Here is a 14,981-nt window from a genome sequence, read left to right on the forward strand (position 1 = left end):
CGGCCAAACCAGAAACTGATCTCGGAGAGTGTCTCGAGTTTTTTAGGTAACAAATTAGCAGGTTGCAGGCGGAACGAGGCACATGGAGAAAGATACAGCCCCCTTCGCGCACATGCACACTCTCCTTTAACGGGGCGGGGGAAGAAAGGACAATAAATGACCCAGTGGGGCAGCTCTGAGCTGGCACTAACAGATGGTGAGAAATAATACAAACTAATGCATGCATCGCGGCAGGCTGGGGTTTAATAAAAACCTTCTCGGAATCTGCCTGCTCCCTGCCTCTTGCTCGCTTAATGAATTCCTTCAGTGTCCAATTTGCAGCCGCCGCCTGCCACGACTCATTAGAAAACAGAGACGCTAGCCCGGGTTTTACTGCCTGCAACAGCAGCCACAGAAGCAGCCAGCTTCACCTGCGGAATCCGGGCGGGAGTGGGAAGGCGTTCGGCCTGCCCCTGGCTTGGCTAGTCCGATGCTCCACTGGGCACGGGGGGTAGCGGTTGCCACACCATTGGCCCTGGCCCTGCCTGCTGATGGTTTCCGGGAAGAGGGACACATCTGGACGCTGGCAAACAGGCAGGGCCCCCTCCTGGGGCTCAGGCAAGCCAGGGTGAGACTTGACATTAGTGAAATGTACGTGCAGCCTAGAAACATGCGGCACAGGCTCCGAAGTGGAGGGGTGCAAAGGACGGACCCTCTGGGAGTCGGGCACGTTGCCTCAGTACTGGGGAGCAAGCAGGAGCCGCGGGAATCCACCCTAAAGATGCCTGGAGCCCCAGGCTCCAGCCAGGCCTGCGGCAGCAGCTGCCCAAGGATAAACTTGGGATGAGTCTGAGCCAGCTTCCCAGCAGGCCTGGGCCAAGTAGACCGTGGTCCTATTCCCAGGACCTGCAAGTTCTTCCCCAGGGTCTGCCACCCCCGAGGGTGCCGCTGACCATGATGATGCATCTCAGAGATCATCTGCCTCCCAGGCCTGCCACCCTACCCCCTTGGGCTCCTCTGCACCTCGAGCGAAGCCGTGGACAGGGCCTGGGTGTGCAGGGAAAGCCCTGCCTAAGCCGCTTCTCCCACCCAGGAAAGGGGACGTTGGAGTCTGAGCTACGGGCATGGTGCCAGGCCTGGGGCTGGCTTTCCTGTTACCCACAAGGGAGCCGTTACCCTCGGCCCGCAGCTCAGCCATGCACCTGTGCTGGGCACCGTCCGTGGTCGTTGCACAGGATCGGGCCCTGCGCTGCCCCAGAATTGCTGCCCTGGGGCAGCAGCTGGGCCAGCCCCTGACCCAGCAGGCATTTGGCAGTGCAGACCAGCTCCCTCGGCTAACACTCTGCTCCCCAGAACCGCCCGCTGACCTCCCCCGGCAGCCGCATACGTCTCGTGCACAGCCGGGCAGCCGCCCGTCTCGGCAGAGGCTTTCTGAGGCCCCTCGGGGCCCATGCTGGTGGGGAGGGAGCCCCCCCTGGCCCTGGCAGCCGCATAGCGCCTGCAACGCCGCGGGCACGAGGCGCCTGCGTAATGACCTGTTCGAAAGTGGCCATAAGAACCCCTCTTACCCAGCTGCCTGTTGTGAGCGCATTAGCCGAGGCTTCCAGGCAGACCTCGATGTCCGCGTTGCTCCAGCTCACCCCGGCCAGCCTCGCGCCAGTCACGTGCAATGGCCTCCATTAAAGCACCCGGTGCCACGCGGCTCGCGTTTGGAGCATGCCCGGCCCGGCCTGCACCGCTGCTCTGGCTTGTCTGTGCTTGGGGGCCGCTGCTCCGGGAAAGGGGCACTGGGAGCTGCTGAGGGACTGGCAGCTCAGCTACCCTAGCCGAGCCCTGAGCAAAGGGGCCAGGCTGCTGGGGGGGTGAACGCGCAGGGCCGCAGCGCAGGGTTGCGGGGATTGAGCAGACGGTTGGTCTGGTGGCCAAGGCGCTGGCCTGGAGATGTCAGTTCAGGTCCCACCTCTGCCTCAGACGCCCTTGGGTAAATCGCTGAAGCTCTCTGGGGCTCAGCTCTCCGCCCCCGTGCCAGGGGATAATACGGCTTCCTACGCCCCCACCCCGGCGGCTGCTCAGAGGGCAAGCCCTTGGGCAGGGGCCATCTCGCTATGGGTCTGTGCTGCTCCTGGCTCTGATCTCGGCCGGAGGCTCTCGCTGCACTAACAATAATCAAGACTGGGGGTTGCACCCCTCAGGCTTCTCCCAGCAAAGGGGAGAGATGGGGCTAACCCACAGGCGCCAACTTTTCAATGTGTTGGGGGTGGGGGGGACTTGACTGCCAGCTCTGCCCCAGGCCCCACCCCCGCCACCCCTTCCCCCAAGGCCCTGCCCCATTCCACCCCCTCCCCTGAGCACGCCATGTCCTCACTCCTCCCCGCTCCTCCCCAGAGCCTCCTGCACAGCGCGAAACAGCTGACTGCTGTGGGCAGGAGGCGCTATGGGGAGGGGACCCACCATTTTTCTCCCTGGAGTCGGCACCCGTAGTCTAACCCCCGGTGGAAAAGCTCAGGCTGGAGGCAGAACTCGGTGACTGCTGCTCAGCGGGGCCAGCGTGCGGTAAGTCCCCTGCCGTGACTGGGGCAACGTACGCTACCCGGGGACCCGACCCGCTTTCTCTGTAATGGCCCAAGTCCAGTGAAGGGAAGCTCCCTTTTCCCCCTCTGGGCCTGCTCTCCCTGTATGTAGCCAACCACTTCCCAGCCCTCCGGGAGCCCAGCCATCTCCGCGTGCACCTCCCAGATTAACTGGGCCCCAGCTGGATGGCCCCACCTTGCAGAATCCCACTCCCGGGCTGCAAGCCCAGCCCCAGGACAGGGTTGAGCCCACTCCCTCGGGGCACAGAGACCGGCACCATTCAGAGCTGACACAGCAGTGAACCCAGCCTGCGACTGAGCCTGCCCCATGGCCCTGCAGCAGCGCAGAGCCCCCACCCCCAGCCCTGCTGTGCCAATATCCCACCATCCATGTCACTGCAACAGGGATAACTCTCCCTGCGGCGCTGCAGTGGGGCTCATCAACCCACCTACTTGGGATTCTTCAGGCACGGGAGTTAGAAATAACCCAGACTAAAAACCCAAAGCACAGCAGCAGCTCCGGGGAGGTGTGAGCAGAGCAGGGCGGCGCACACACAATTGCGTGCACACAGATCCACTGACTAACACACACGTGCACACACAGACACTCACTAGCATGCACAAAGACTCACACAGACACGCTAATGTACAATTGCACACAGCCACACTCGCAAACACACTCACACATGCTAACAGGCAGAACTGCTCACTCAGCTACTTGCTCACATGCACAAGCATGTGCGGACACACCAACACACACATTCGTGTGCATAGACACACACGTCGACACGCCCCATTGTGCACACTCGCACTCATCAGTATGCTGATAGGCACACACCTGTATGCACAGACTTACACGAACAGTCACACAGCTACAGCCCCACACGGGTGTGCACACATGCTTACACTAGCCTACCCACGTCGTGCACACCGACATGCTCACACTCATATACACATGCACACATGCTTACACTAGCATACCCTCTTTGTACACACTGATATGCTCACACTCACACACACACATGCACACATGCTTACACTAGCATACCCTCTTTGTACACACTGACATGCTCACACTCACACACATGTGCACACATGCTTACACTAGCATACCCATATCGTGCACACGACATGCTCACACTCACACACATGCTTACACTAGCATACCAATGTCGTGCACACTGACATGCTCACACTCTCACACATGCTTACACTAGCATACCAATGTCATGCACACTGACATGCTCACACTCACACACACATGCTTACACTAGCATACCAATGTCATGCACACTGACATGCTCACGCTCACACACACGCTTACACTAGCATACCAATGTCGTGCACACTGACATGCTCACGCTCACACACACGCTTACACTAGCATACCAATGTCGTGCACACTGACATGCTCACACTCACACACACATGCTTACACTAGCATACCTATATTGTGCACACCGACATGCTCACACTAACACATCTATGTGCCTGTATGTGGCCAACCACATGCAGAGCTACACAAACACACCCTCATTGCCCGACACATGCACACTCACCGTGTGAAAACAAAGCCAACCAATGGGGGCCGCATGTCATTTGAATCTGCTTCCTCCTTGGTTTTGCACTAATGGAATTCATGCCAGGCTCGAGCTTTTGAATTTGTGAGCATGCACCGGGATTTGTGAGTTCTCCAACCGGCCCATGACTCCCGTGCACGCAGGCAGGGGATGGGTGCAAGGAGCTGGGGCAGGGGAGGATTGGAAGGGGATGCACCGGCTGGCAAATGGAGATTGCGCTGCAGGAAGCCAGCCACAGGATGGACACGAAGCCAAGATGACTCTGAATTAGGGAACCTGACGCGTGGGATGGTCAAGGAGCCGCAGCTGCAGATCATCCAGAATCCAGCGGCCTGGCTGGGCTCCAGGAGCCTCTCCCAGCGTCTCCGGGGTGGCCAAGTGCACTGAGCTATTTGCTGCTTTGCAGAGCCCCTGCGCAGCTGCAGAAGCTGGGAATTGCCAAGGTGGCTAAACGGCCACTGCTGCTCCGTGCCCCTGGTGTCAGGGGTTAGGGAATAGGGAGAGGTCGTCTCAGTGGTTGTGGGGTAGGTGGGGTGGGAGGGGAGTTGGGGTTAGGGAATAGGCAGGGGGTTGGGAGGGGAAGTGTCAGTGGTTGGGGGTAGGTGGGGGGTTGGGAGGAGAGGTGTTGTGGTTGGGGGAAAGTGGGGTTGGGAGGGGAGGTGTCGGGTTGGTGGTAGGTGGGGGGTTGGGAGTGGAGGTGTCAGGGTTTGGTGGGGGGGTTGGGAGGGGAGGTGTCAGGGTTTGGTGGGGGGGTTGGGAGGGGAGGTGCCGGGTTGGGGGTAAGTGGGGTTGGGAGGGGATGTGTTGGTAGGTGGGGGTGGGAAGGGAGGTGTTGGTGGTTGGAGGTAGGGGGGATGAGGGGAGGTCTCACTGGTTGGGGGAGTGGGAGAGGAGGTGTCCGGTTGGGGTAGGAGGGAGTTGGGAGGGGAGGTCTCCATGTTTGGGGGTGGGAGGGGAGGTGGCAGGGGTTAGGGAATAGGGAGAGGTCGTCTCAGTGGTTGTGGGGTAGGTGGGGTGGGAGGAGAGTTGGGGTTAGCGAATAGGGAGGGAGTTGGGAGGGAAGATCTTGGTGGTTGGGGGGATGGGAGGGGAGGTGTCAGGGGTTGGGGTAGGAGGGAGTTGGGAGGGGAGGTCTCGGTGGTTGGGGGGTGGTTGGGGGTGGGAGGGGAGGTGTCAGAGGATAGGGAATAGGGAGGGGAGGTCTCGGTGTTTGGGGGGGTAGGTGGGGGTGGGAGGGGAGGTCTCGGTGGCTGGAGGGGTAGGTGGGGGTGGGAGGGGAGGTCTCGGTGTTTGGGGGGGTAGGTGGGGGTGGGAGGGGAGGTCTCGTCTCGCTGGTTGGGAGGTAGGTGGGCTGGGAGGGGAGGTGGCAGAGGTTGGGGAATAGGGAGGGGAGGTCTCGGTGTTTGGGGGGGTAGGTGGGGGTGGGAGGGGAGGTCTCGGTGGTTGGGGGGTAGGTGGGGGTGGGAGGGGAGGTGGCAGAGGTTGGGGAATAGGGAGGGAAGGTCTCGGTGTTTGGGGGGGTAGGTGGGGGTGGGAGGGAAGGTCTCGGTGGTTGGGGGGTAGGTGGGGGTGGGAGGGGAGGTGTCAGGGGTTGGGAGGGAAGGGGAGGCAGGGGCAGGTGGTGGGGGCGGGCAGTGGCTCCCCGTGGAACACAGAACGGAAAGTCCTACACAGACGCCAAGTATCTTGTGCTGTTGCTAATCAAGTCCCCTGCAGCCCAGCCAGCCCCCCTCCCAGGGCAGAGTGGGGGGCTCCCGGGCCCAGGCCTGATGCTATTAAATAGCTTCGCTCCCCACAGCGTCAGCCTGCCTGCGCGTAGCGAGGGGGGAGTATGGATGGCTCACTTAGATGGGGAGGTGATTTTAGCCCTGCTGTAAATCCACAGCCCGATTGCTCCCCAGGAGATAATAAAAGAGAAAACAATATCGGTAACACAATGAAAAACTTCACGGCGGAGCCGCGCAGTACAGAGCTTGGGGGGAGGGGGGCGGCCCTGGGGGAGGCGCTCACCTTGCAGGGCTGCGCCGGGCTCTGCCTTGCCTACCAATCCTGCCTTTGGCCAGGGCTCACCGGTGCCCCTTTGCCAGCCTCCCGCGTGCCCCTTAGTGCTGCTCACCCGCCAGTGAGGCTGGAAACGGGCGCAAATCAGCACAGTGCCCTGATTTCGGAGGCCAGAGGATCTCCGGGTTCACGGGCGGTGGACTGGGCATCAGAACTCCTGAGTTCTCTTCCCCGCTGTGCCACTGACCTGCTGGGCGAGCCGGGTGTGTCTCATTCAGGCCTGCTTTCCAGAGGCATGTGGCAGCCACAGCCCTCACTGACGCCACTGGGAGCAAGACGAGCTGAAAATCAGGCCCATGCCACCCGTGCCTCAGTTTCCCCCTCTGTGGCATGGAGATTTTGATACACATTCAAAAGGGGCAGAGCTGGCTCATTCTGCTCCCTCCTCCCTGGTCTGTCCTGGCCAAGCTTTGCTTGAGAGCACCTGGCTCGCTGAGCGTAAGAGCTGCAGAGGGGCACCAGCAGGCAGGGGGAGGCTGGTGCGCAAAGAGAGCTGGGACCCTGCGGGCAAGCAGAAGGAGGCGAGGGGAAGAACTGCTGGCAATGGCCCTGCCCTAGACGGCCTCCTTCTTTAAAGCGACCATTGCTGTGGTATCTGGCCACCTGCACCCATTACTGGTACAAAGCCCATCTTGGGCCGGCTGGGACCAAGGGCTCCAGCCAGCTGCCAGCACTTTGGCAGTGGCCTGGGAGAAATGAGTTTGCTGGGTCTCAGCCGAGTGCCGACTCGAGAGGTACCCACGTCACAAAGGGCTGGCGCTCACTGGCACAACTGGCAAAGGCAGGATGGCAGCGGAGGCTGGATGCCCCTCTCACTCCGAGCCGGGCTTCCCAGCCCTCTCCTAGGCTAGAGGTGGGAGCTGGCAGAAGCAGCAGCCCGCTGGAAATCCCGCTGCAGCCCATGGGCAGACGCCTTGCACCCCACAGGAGCATAGGACGGGACGGGCTCTCTGGCTCAAGCCCATTCCCCAGCAATCGCAGGCCACCCCCCCATACAATTCTCTTCTGACACTCCGCAAACGCCCTCTGGCTCCAGGGGTTTTGGCCGAGAGCAGAGTCCAGAGACCGACTTCCCTCTCCTGCCTGCGAGCCATGGGTCCCTCTGCCCCTTTCCAGCACAACGCACGCAGCAGCCGGACCTCGCCGTCCAAGGCCAGAAGGGGAGTGGCTGGCGGGGCACTGCCCGCACGGCTCTGTGGCTCGGGGGGGGTCACCCACAATATCCTCCCACCAGCCAGACGGGACGGGCGTGACGCCTTCTCGGCGCCTGTCCTGAACGCTGAGGAGCTGGATCCATCTGTCCACATCGGCACAGGGCTCTGGGAGAGCTGGGAATTATTGAGATTAACGAGGAACAGGATGGATTGTTTTTCAACTTGCATTTCCCTGCACCCTGGTGGGGGTGGGTGGGGGGTCCCTTTAGCCTGCGAGCCATATGGGAAGGGGTCTGGAATGCAGCCTCCCAGCGGGGCCCGGAGAACAGCAGAAGCTGGGGGAGGAATTTATTGTAGCTGGGAGAGACCCGGGATTTAACGGAGCCGTAAGGCTGCCGCCGGCTGGTCATAGCAAAGGTGGCACCTGCCAGAAAGATGCTGCCAGGATGTTTGTCTCTTTCTGTCACCTGTGGCCCGGTTGGAAGTGGCCCAGGTTTGGGGCGTGGGAGTGACTGGCCCGGGAATCCCATTGGGGGAGGGTCTAGCTGAGAAATGATCCCTTGGAGAGAGGGGAAGGCAGGAAACCACACAGCAAAAAGCGAGTGAAACAGGGGCCCAGATGACTCAGCCTCAGAACAGAGAATAACTCAGCGGCCAAGAATGCAGCTGACGCCATCGCAGGTTCCTTGTGACCGGACACTGAGTTCGCAAGGGGCTGGCCTGTTCCCCGCTAGGCCCTCCGGACTCAGCCCCCCGGGTCCGAGTTCGGAACCCGCCTCCAAGGTGCCCCGGGAGCGAACGTTCCCACCCCGGGGGTCGCCCACTGGCGCCTTTGGGGAAGGCCCAGGGTGCAGACCCCACATTTAGCATCTGAGAGAGGGTTCTCGGGAAGGGGCTGGTCCGGCGCTGATCGGCCGGGATGGGGAGTCTGGGTTCTGAGCTTTGCGTGGGCTCTGGGCTATGGTTGAGGCCAGCGGCTGTCACTCCCAGGGACAGAGTTCGCTCACCCCATGGATCTCCCCATAAGAGCAGACTTAGCCCTCCCACCCCAGCCCACAAACACTGGTCTATCCCAACCGGCAGACCCCTGCTCAGAATCGTTGTCACAGCAAGAAGAGCCCTTCCCCTGTCCTTGGACCCATCTGCTTCCAGGGACTTTAGGGGGGATATTCTTGATGCCCAGTTCCCCATTTTGTGGGTGCAAACAGCACCCACATTTCTGCTCCCCCCTCCCCAAAAAATTGCAGGCATCAAACCTGACTCGTTCCACTACCACCCACACAGCAGGTTCATCATGCCAGTCTATGCCCACAGTTAACAAATTCTGTGTCTGTCGCCTGGCAAACATAGCCAGTAGCTACACTGCAGAGGATCGGGGTGTGGGGGGAGAGATTGGGAAAACAGACGTTCGCTGGCCTTTGCTCAATGATTTATCTGCCCGATCCCCAGAGCTGGAGGACAAGGGATCGGGAGCTGTGTTTGCAGACGGATCGTGCGTGGGGATACAGGCGAGCAAACAATTGTGCAACTGCCAGAAAAACACTACCCCCCTGGCCCCATCCCCTGGGTTCCAACCTGAGCAAATCCAGACCCAGAGCCAGGCGTGGAGCTGAGCTGGCTAAATAAACCACAGGGAAATCAGCCACAAAAGCCCCTTTCAATCTGCACAGCTGCTGGCATTGTCCTGGCAATTGCATCAATCAGAGATAAACATATTCAAAACTCCCTGCCATGGTAAACACTGGGGGGGGGGGCACGGCGCAGGGGAATGTGTTTGTCAAGGTGCACTTTGCTCACTGGTTTAACTGTGCATTGCCAGGTGGGGCAGGGCAGAGCCCCACACCCAGAGCTGGGGGGCTGGGGGAAGAGCGCCTGGCGATACAGGGATCTCTCAGGGCTGCCCTACACCTGTGCCATCATTCGCATCAAGGCGCCGTGGGCATGACATGCTGCCAGCTCAGGGCGGTCATGCCCAGCCCCCGCTTTGCCCTGGGGTCAGTGACTCCAGGGCCATGTGAATTTGAGCCCAGGGAACTACTGGTGCAAGGAGCAGCACAAACCCCGGCCCCTCTGGGGAGCCTTTACCCATCAGGGGAACAAAGTTCGGTAGGGGAGGAGAGTGGGAAAGCGATCACAGGTGTTGGGCCAAATCCTCAGCAGGTGTAAACCAGCGCAGCTCCATCGAATTCAGCGATGTCATTGTCTAGCCACTCAGGAGCAGGCCCGTCGCTCCTGCGGGTTTCGCAAAGAGGCGATTTCTCAGCCCAACAGAGCGAGGGGGCAGTTCCCAGAAGGAGACCCAAGGCCGCCCCGCACCCGCCCCTCGCTCACTCCCCCAGCCCCAGGGCCGATGGGCTAGCGGGACCGCTATAAAGAGCCACCCCCGGGCTCACACAGGCCAGTGTCCCAGCAGCGAGGAGCGGCCAGAGACGAGACTCAGCCAGGTGGCATCGCAGTCAGGGAAAGGTAGGTACAGACTCGAGGCTTTCGCTATTGATTCTGCCTGGGAGAGTTTCTCTTGCAAAGGGAGTCGGGGCACATCCCAGCCAGGATAATCTTCCCAGGGGTGTTCAGGAGCCCCCGATTCCCAGCAGTGCTGGGCACCCACAGCTCCTGCTACCTTCAGGGGGGCGCGGGGTGTTCAGCACGTGGGGCAATGAGGCCAGATCCTCTAGCCTGGCTGAGCTCAGTACGAGACTGGGGATCAGGGGGCTCAACGCCACTTGTCCTTGACCAGGGGCTGCCTGAGGACCAATCTGCTCCCCCGTGTAAGGTCAGGACCTGTTGCCGACAGCCCCCAGGGGCCATTCTGGAACAGGCCAGGTGAAGACGTGCCCTGACCATGCCCGCTTTCCCCATGGATGGGGACTGGGAAGGGCTGGCCTAGAGCCTGTGTGCCCCCCTTACTCTAAGGGAACCCCAGGTGGCCAACCAAGGGAGCTTTGCAGCTGCTTTGCCATGCCAGAGCAGAGCCCAAATGTGGCCCCAGGAGGGACCTGCCAGCAAGGATCTCCCCTCTCCCCTCCAGTAGAGTGTCCTCCCGGCTGGGGGAGGAGGGGAACCTCAGCAGTGTGCCTGGGCAGAGATGAAAAAATGGAGACTCTGAACAAGGCTGGGAGCCCAGGGCTGGACCGGCAGGGGGCAGCGGGTGAGGATGGAGGGGCATTGGCAGGATTGTGGGGCGGGGGGCATCCTAGGGCTGTGGGGCACGATTGAGGAGCCCTGTGCGGACACAGGGAGCAGGGTGCTTGTTCAGCACCTGCCTGACTCCAGCCTCCCTGCTCAGCCTCTCTGCTTCCCAGGTCCCTTTACCACCGACTAGCTGTGATGGCCCACTGTGTGTTCCTCCCTGCAGAATGAGCCGCTTGGGGATCGCCGTGCTGGCTGTACTCATGTCCTCCCTTCCCTGTTGGCTGGGCGCCCCCTGCCCACCCGTGCCCACCCCCAGCAACATCACACAATTCGTCTGCGTCTCCCCATCCCTCAGCAGCTTCCCGACCGGCTTCCCCGAGGAGACGCTGATGATCTCCGTGGAGTTCACCAACCTCTCCAGCATCGGCCCCGATGCCCTGCAGAAGCTCCCCAAGCTCCAAGAGCTGCACCTCTCCAGCAATCAGCTGAGGAGCATCCCCGGCAGCCTCTTCCGGGATCTGCCAGCGCTGCGGGTCTTGGATCTCACCAACAACCTCCTGGAAGATCTGCCCCCAGAGATCGTCAACTCCTATAGCCCTCTGCAGCACCTGGTTCTGAATGGGAACAGGCTGGCGGCCTTGGAGCCAGCGTGGTTCCAGACGCTGGGGCAGCTGGAGTGGTTAGATGTGTCCAATAACCGGCTGCAGGCCCTGCCTCCAAACTGCTTCCAGAACCTGAGCAGCCTGAAAAGCCTTGACCTGTCCAATAACCACCTGGACAGGCTGGCCCCGGAGCTGCTGGCCGGCCTGCCCAGCCTGGAGAGGTTAAACCTGGAAGGCAACCGGCTCCACTCCATTGTCGAGCACACCTTCGACCTGGTGCCGCACCTCAGTTACCTCTTCCTCCAGCACAACAATCTGAGCTCGCTGCCTGGGCAGCTTTTCCGGGAGCTGGGCCAGCTGCGCCACCTGGATCTCTCCAACAACAGCCTGACCTCACTGGCCCCCTGCTTCTCGGAGCAGAACCTGACACTGGATCTGGATCTGTCCGGGAACCCGTGGGCGTGTGACTGCGCCATGCTCTCCTTCGTGCAGTGGGTGACGGGCCACTCAGTCAGCCTGTACGCCTCACAGTACACCCTCTGTGGGACCCCCGAGAACCTCAAGGGCCAGACGGTAGCAGCCGCGACCAAGGACAAGCTCACTGCTTCCTGTTCAGCTGCCCCAGCCGAGCGCCCGAGCCCCTGCAGCCTCCCTCGGGGCCAGGCTTCCTAAGCTGAGCGTGGCTGACCCAGGTGGCAACACCCAGCTCCGGTGGGCAGCTAGACATGGTGAGAGCTGCGGGCACTGCCATTTTCAACCCCTCACCCCGCCACTGGGCCCCCGGGGCAGGATGATGTTGGTGCCTTCCTTACCAGGGAATCCCAGCAGCACCCACCACCCTTCCCATAGGACTGGCCTTTCCAGCTCAGGTCTTTCCCATTTGCCACTACCAGCTCACCTGCCAGGTCACTGATCAAATACCTGCCCACGTGCAGCAGGAAGGATCAGTCCCACCCACAGAGAAGCCCATGGCTGCACAGCATTTCCCAGGAGGAGAACACCCCCACCACACCCCTCCTCCATGCCCTCCTGCCTGATCCTTTCAGCCCCTCACCCCTACAATGCCTCAGAGACAGGAGCTTCCACACGCCTCCCCCCAGGCAGCTCCCTTGCACAGCCACACGCTCGTGTGGGATGGTCTCCACTAAGCACCCAACAGCTCCCGCTTCCCCTACCCAGGAAACCCCTCCCTAGAAAAAAGCCCAGACGTCTCTTAGGATACTCTCGTCCACCTGGGATTTGTTCTTATTCAGGCCCCAGCTTTCGAGCCTGGCACCCACATCCCTTGCCTGGCACCGAGTAACCTTGGAGGCATCAAGGAGCCTAAATTGTGGGGTTTGGGTGGGCTCTGGGAAGTTGGTTTTATAGGAAACAGGATGGGCTGGAGTTAAGCTCTGCAAGAGGTTGGCTTGGATCAGGGTCCCTGTCCTTGGGCAAGGTTCCAACCTCATCCCAAACATAGCACCATTCCGCAATCAGCAACACGTACGCAAAGCTCCCTTCTGAGCTGGCTACGGGCAGTGTTTCCCTTTCCCGCCCTTCCCCTGGCTGGCCTCTTCAGAAAGAGATCCTAATAGGACTGACCTGATCTGGCTACCAAGGGGAGTCAGCTTAGCTCAACCACATGCCTGTAATGCATCTTCTTGTAGAAGCAAAGGCAGGCAGTTGCAGGCTGGATGGATGCTCCCCCTACAAGGTCCAAGAACATGAATCCCCCATCCCAGGCCTCTGTTATCCCGTAAAAGATGCTAGGACAAGGCATCCCATCCTGGTCCCAAAGATCAGGGAAGGCTGGCGTTGAAAGGAAAGCTCTAGAGAGAGAGAAACATAAGCCATGCCTAAATCCGGCTGCTCTGGTCAATGTCACCCCGTCCCTGTGAATGTTCTGGCCCTCGTGATACATTGATTGCAGCCATTGTGTTTTTTTAATTGGAAACAAAACACGGAATGTTACACGTTAACGTCTCGCTGGCAAATTTATAGCGCAACTAGGGTCCTAAGGAAGGTTTAAATTAAACTGAATTGTTTAAAGCTGTCGCACAATTTGTCCTGATTTATCATGCCAATAAAAACCGTGAGCGAGCGGCACCTCCGGACCCCGGTGTGGGTGGCTGGGCTTTTGTTTTATAAAGAGAGGCTGCTGGCTGTTGGCGTAACTTGAAAATCATCACGGTGAATACGGGGGACACTAAGGAGTCTCTGATTCGATGCGGCATGGGGGAGGAGGATAAGGGCTGGTGGGAGTGAAGGTTAACTGGTGGCCTTGGAAAGCCTCCAAAAGTTTGGCCCCTTCTCGGAACTTTAACCATCTGCAAACTCAGGCTGGGTGTGGGGGGGGGGGCCTTCCTAGGAGCCGGTTTGTTCTACAGATGCTCCTGAGATGCAGCTTCAGCCCCTGACCCTGGACCCTCAGCTTCCCCAAAAGTTCTGGGGTCCTGACTCAAGCTCAGTTTAGCCCTTTCCAAAGAGATGGACCCAATGGCCAAGCTCAGCTCCAGATGGCCACTTCCTGGCCAAAAGGGAGTCAGGACTCCTGGGTTCTGTTCCTGGTTCTCCGCCCCAGGCTCCAGGCCCAGGGCTGGCGGCTGGGCTGCTGTAAGGGGTGATAGTATCTGTGGACGTGTAAAAGCGCTTGGAAATCTGCAGCTGCAGCATGCCAAGCTTCTCACTGCCACGCGTGACAGGCCTCGGGGCAGATTTCCTCCCGCGATCCCACAGCGCACGGCCCCCTGTACGAGCTAGAGCTCTGTAATAGGTGCTGTTGGGTCCATTGGCCCAGTCCCACCTACGATTCACGGCGCGGCATCCACGCAGGGGCCACCGGCTGGGCAGCACTCAGCCCACGAGCAGCTCCAAAGCAGGGAGTGCGTCACAGAACAATGGGGCAGCACGTTCCAATGGGCCCTTAGCTGAGTGCTGTGCCACTGGGGAGAGGGAGAGGGTAGAGCTCGTGGGGCCTGATTCTCAATAACTTGGGCACCCCAGTGACTCCACTGGCTTGCTTCTGGTTCACAGCAAAAGGCAAATCGGGGCCAGTGGCTAGACCGAGCTCCATCCCCGCTTGAGCTCGTCCATGGAAAGAGCTGCTGGTGCCGAGCACCCTAGTGTCACAGGGAAGCTAATGGGAGTTGAGGGCACTCAGTCCCTCGCAGGATCGGGCCCCAGAAGCACCTAGCATTGTTATTATCACTGGCAATCCAGCCCTTTCCCTAACCCAGCCGGCTGGTGAACCATACGCTCATGGCGTCCCCCTGAGCCCAGAAATGTCCACACCATTTCCACTGCACCTCAGAGAAACAGAAGTCGCAGCGCCAGGCAGCCGCCCCCCGCTAGCCCCAGGTCCCTGGACCGTCAGTGCTTCCGGGTGATGCCTGCAGGGTCTGGCAGGGGCTAGCGCACAATGAACCTGGCTTCTGTTCTCTCCACCTGCACCTGGCTTTCCATGGGAACAGCGCAGCCATCAGCCATGGCAGCCGCAGGAGCCTCTCAAGGTGCCTGGGGCTACAGCCAGAGGGCCCAAAGGACACAGGAGCAGACCCTCCTACCTCCACTGAAGGCGACGGAGACGCTTCCCCAAGGGGCCCGCCTGACCCAAAGCCCACTGAAATCAGTGGAAAGACTCGGGTTGATTCAGTGGGTTTTGGATCTGCCCTCTTATTCGGCCATACACAGCCAGTCTTCCAGAGCAGGGGCAATCGTGGCACGCGACTGCCCCGTCTCCTGATCATGGGCTTCCTCGCGCCGGGAGCAGCACGTCTCCGCTAGAGCGTGGTGCTGCTTGGACCTTAGGCCCCGCGTCGAAGCTGTTGCACCCACAAACCCGTCAGCACCATGAGGAATGAGACGTGGACACGGGACCTATTAGATCACCTGCCCGTGGGGCAGAAGGGCAGGACTGACCCC

General features: G+C 60.3%; 1 protein-coding gene across 1 annotated transcript; it reads left to right on the top strand.

Annotated features, from left to right (window-relative positions):
- The first annotated feature begins 10,700 nt into the window (after positions 1-10,700).
- Positions 10,701-11,750, top strand: LRG1 (leucine rich alpha-2-glycoprotein 1). Its single transcript, XM_030540612.1, has one exon. The coding sequence runs from the start codon at positions 10,701-10,703 to the stop codon at positions 11,748-11,750; it is 1,050 nt and encodes a 349-aa protein (XP_030396472.1).
- Positions 11,751-14,981: the final 3,231 nt, after the last annotated feature.

This window comes from Gopherus evgoodei, chromosome 22 (genome assembly GCF_007399415.2).
Source record: "Gopherus evgoodei ecotype Sinaloan lineage chromosome 22, rGopEvg1_v1.p, whole genome shotgun sequence".
NCBI classification, from domain to species: Eukaryota; Metazoa; Chordata; order Testudines; family Testudinidae; genus Gopherus; species Gopherus evgoodei.

Coding starts and splice junctions, on each gene's coding strand:
- LRG1 (XM_030540612.1), top strand. CDS start 10,701: ATGAGCCGCTTGGGGATCGCCGTGCTGGCTGTACTCATGTCCTCCCTT.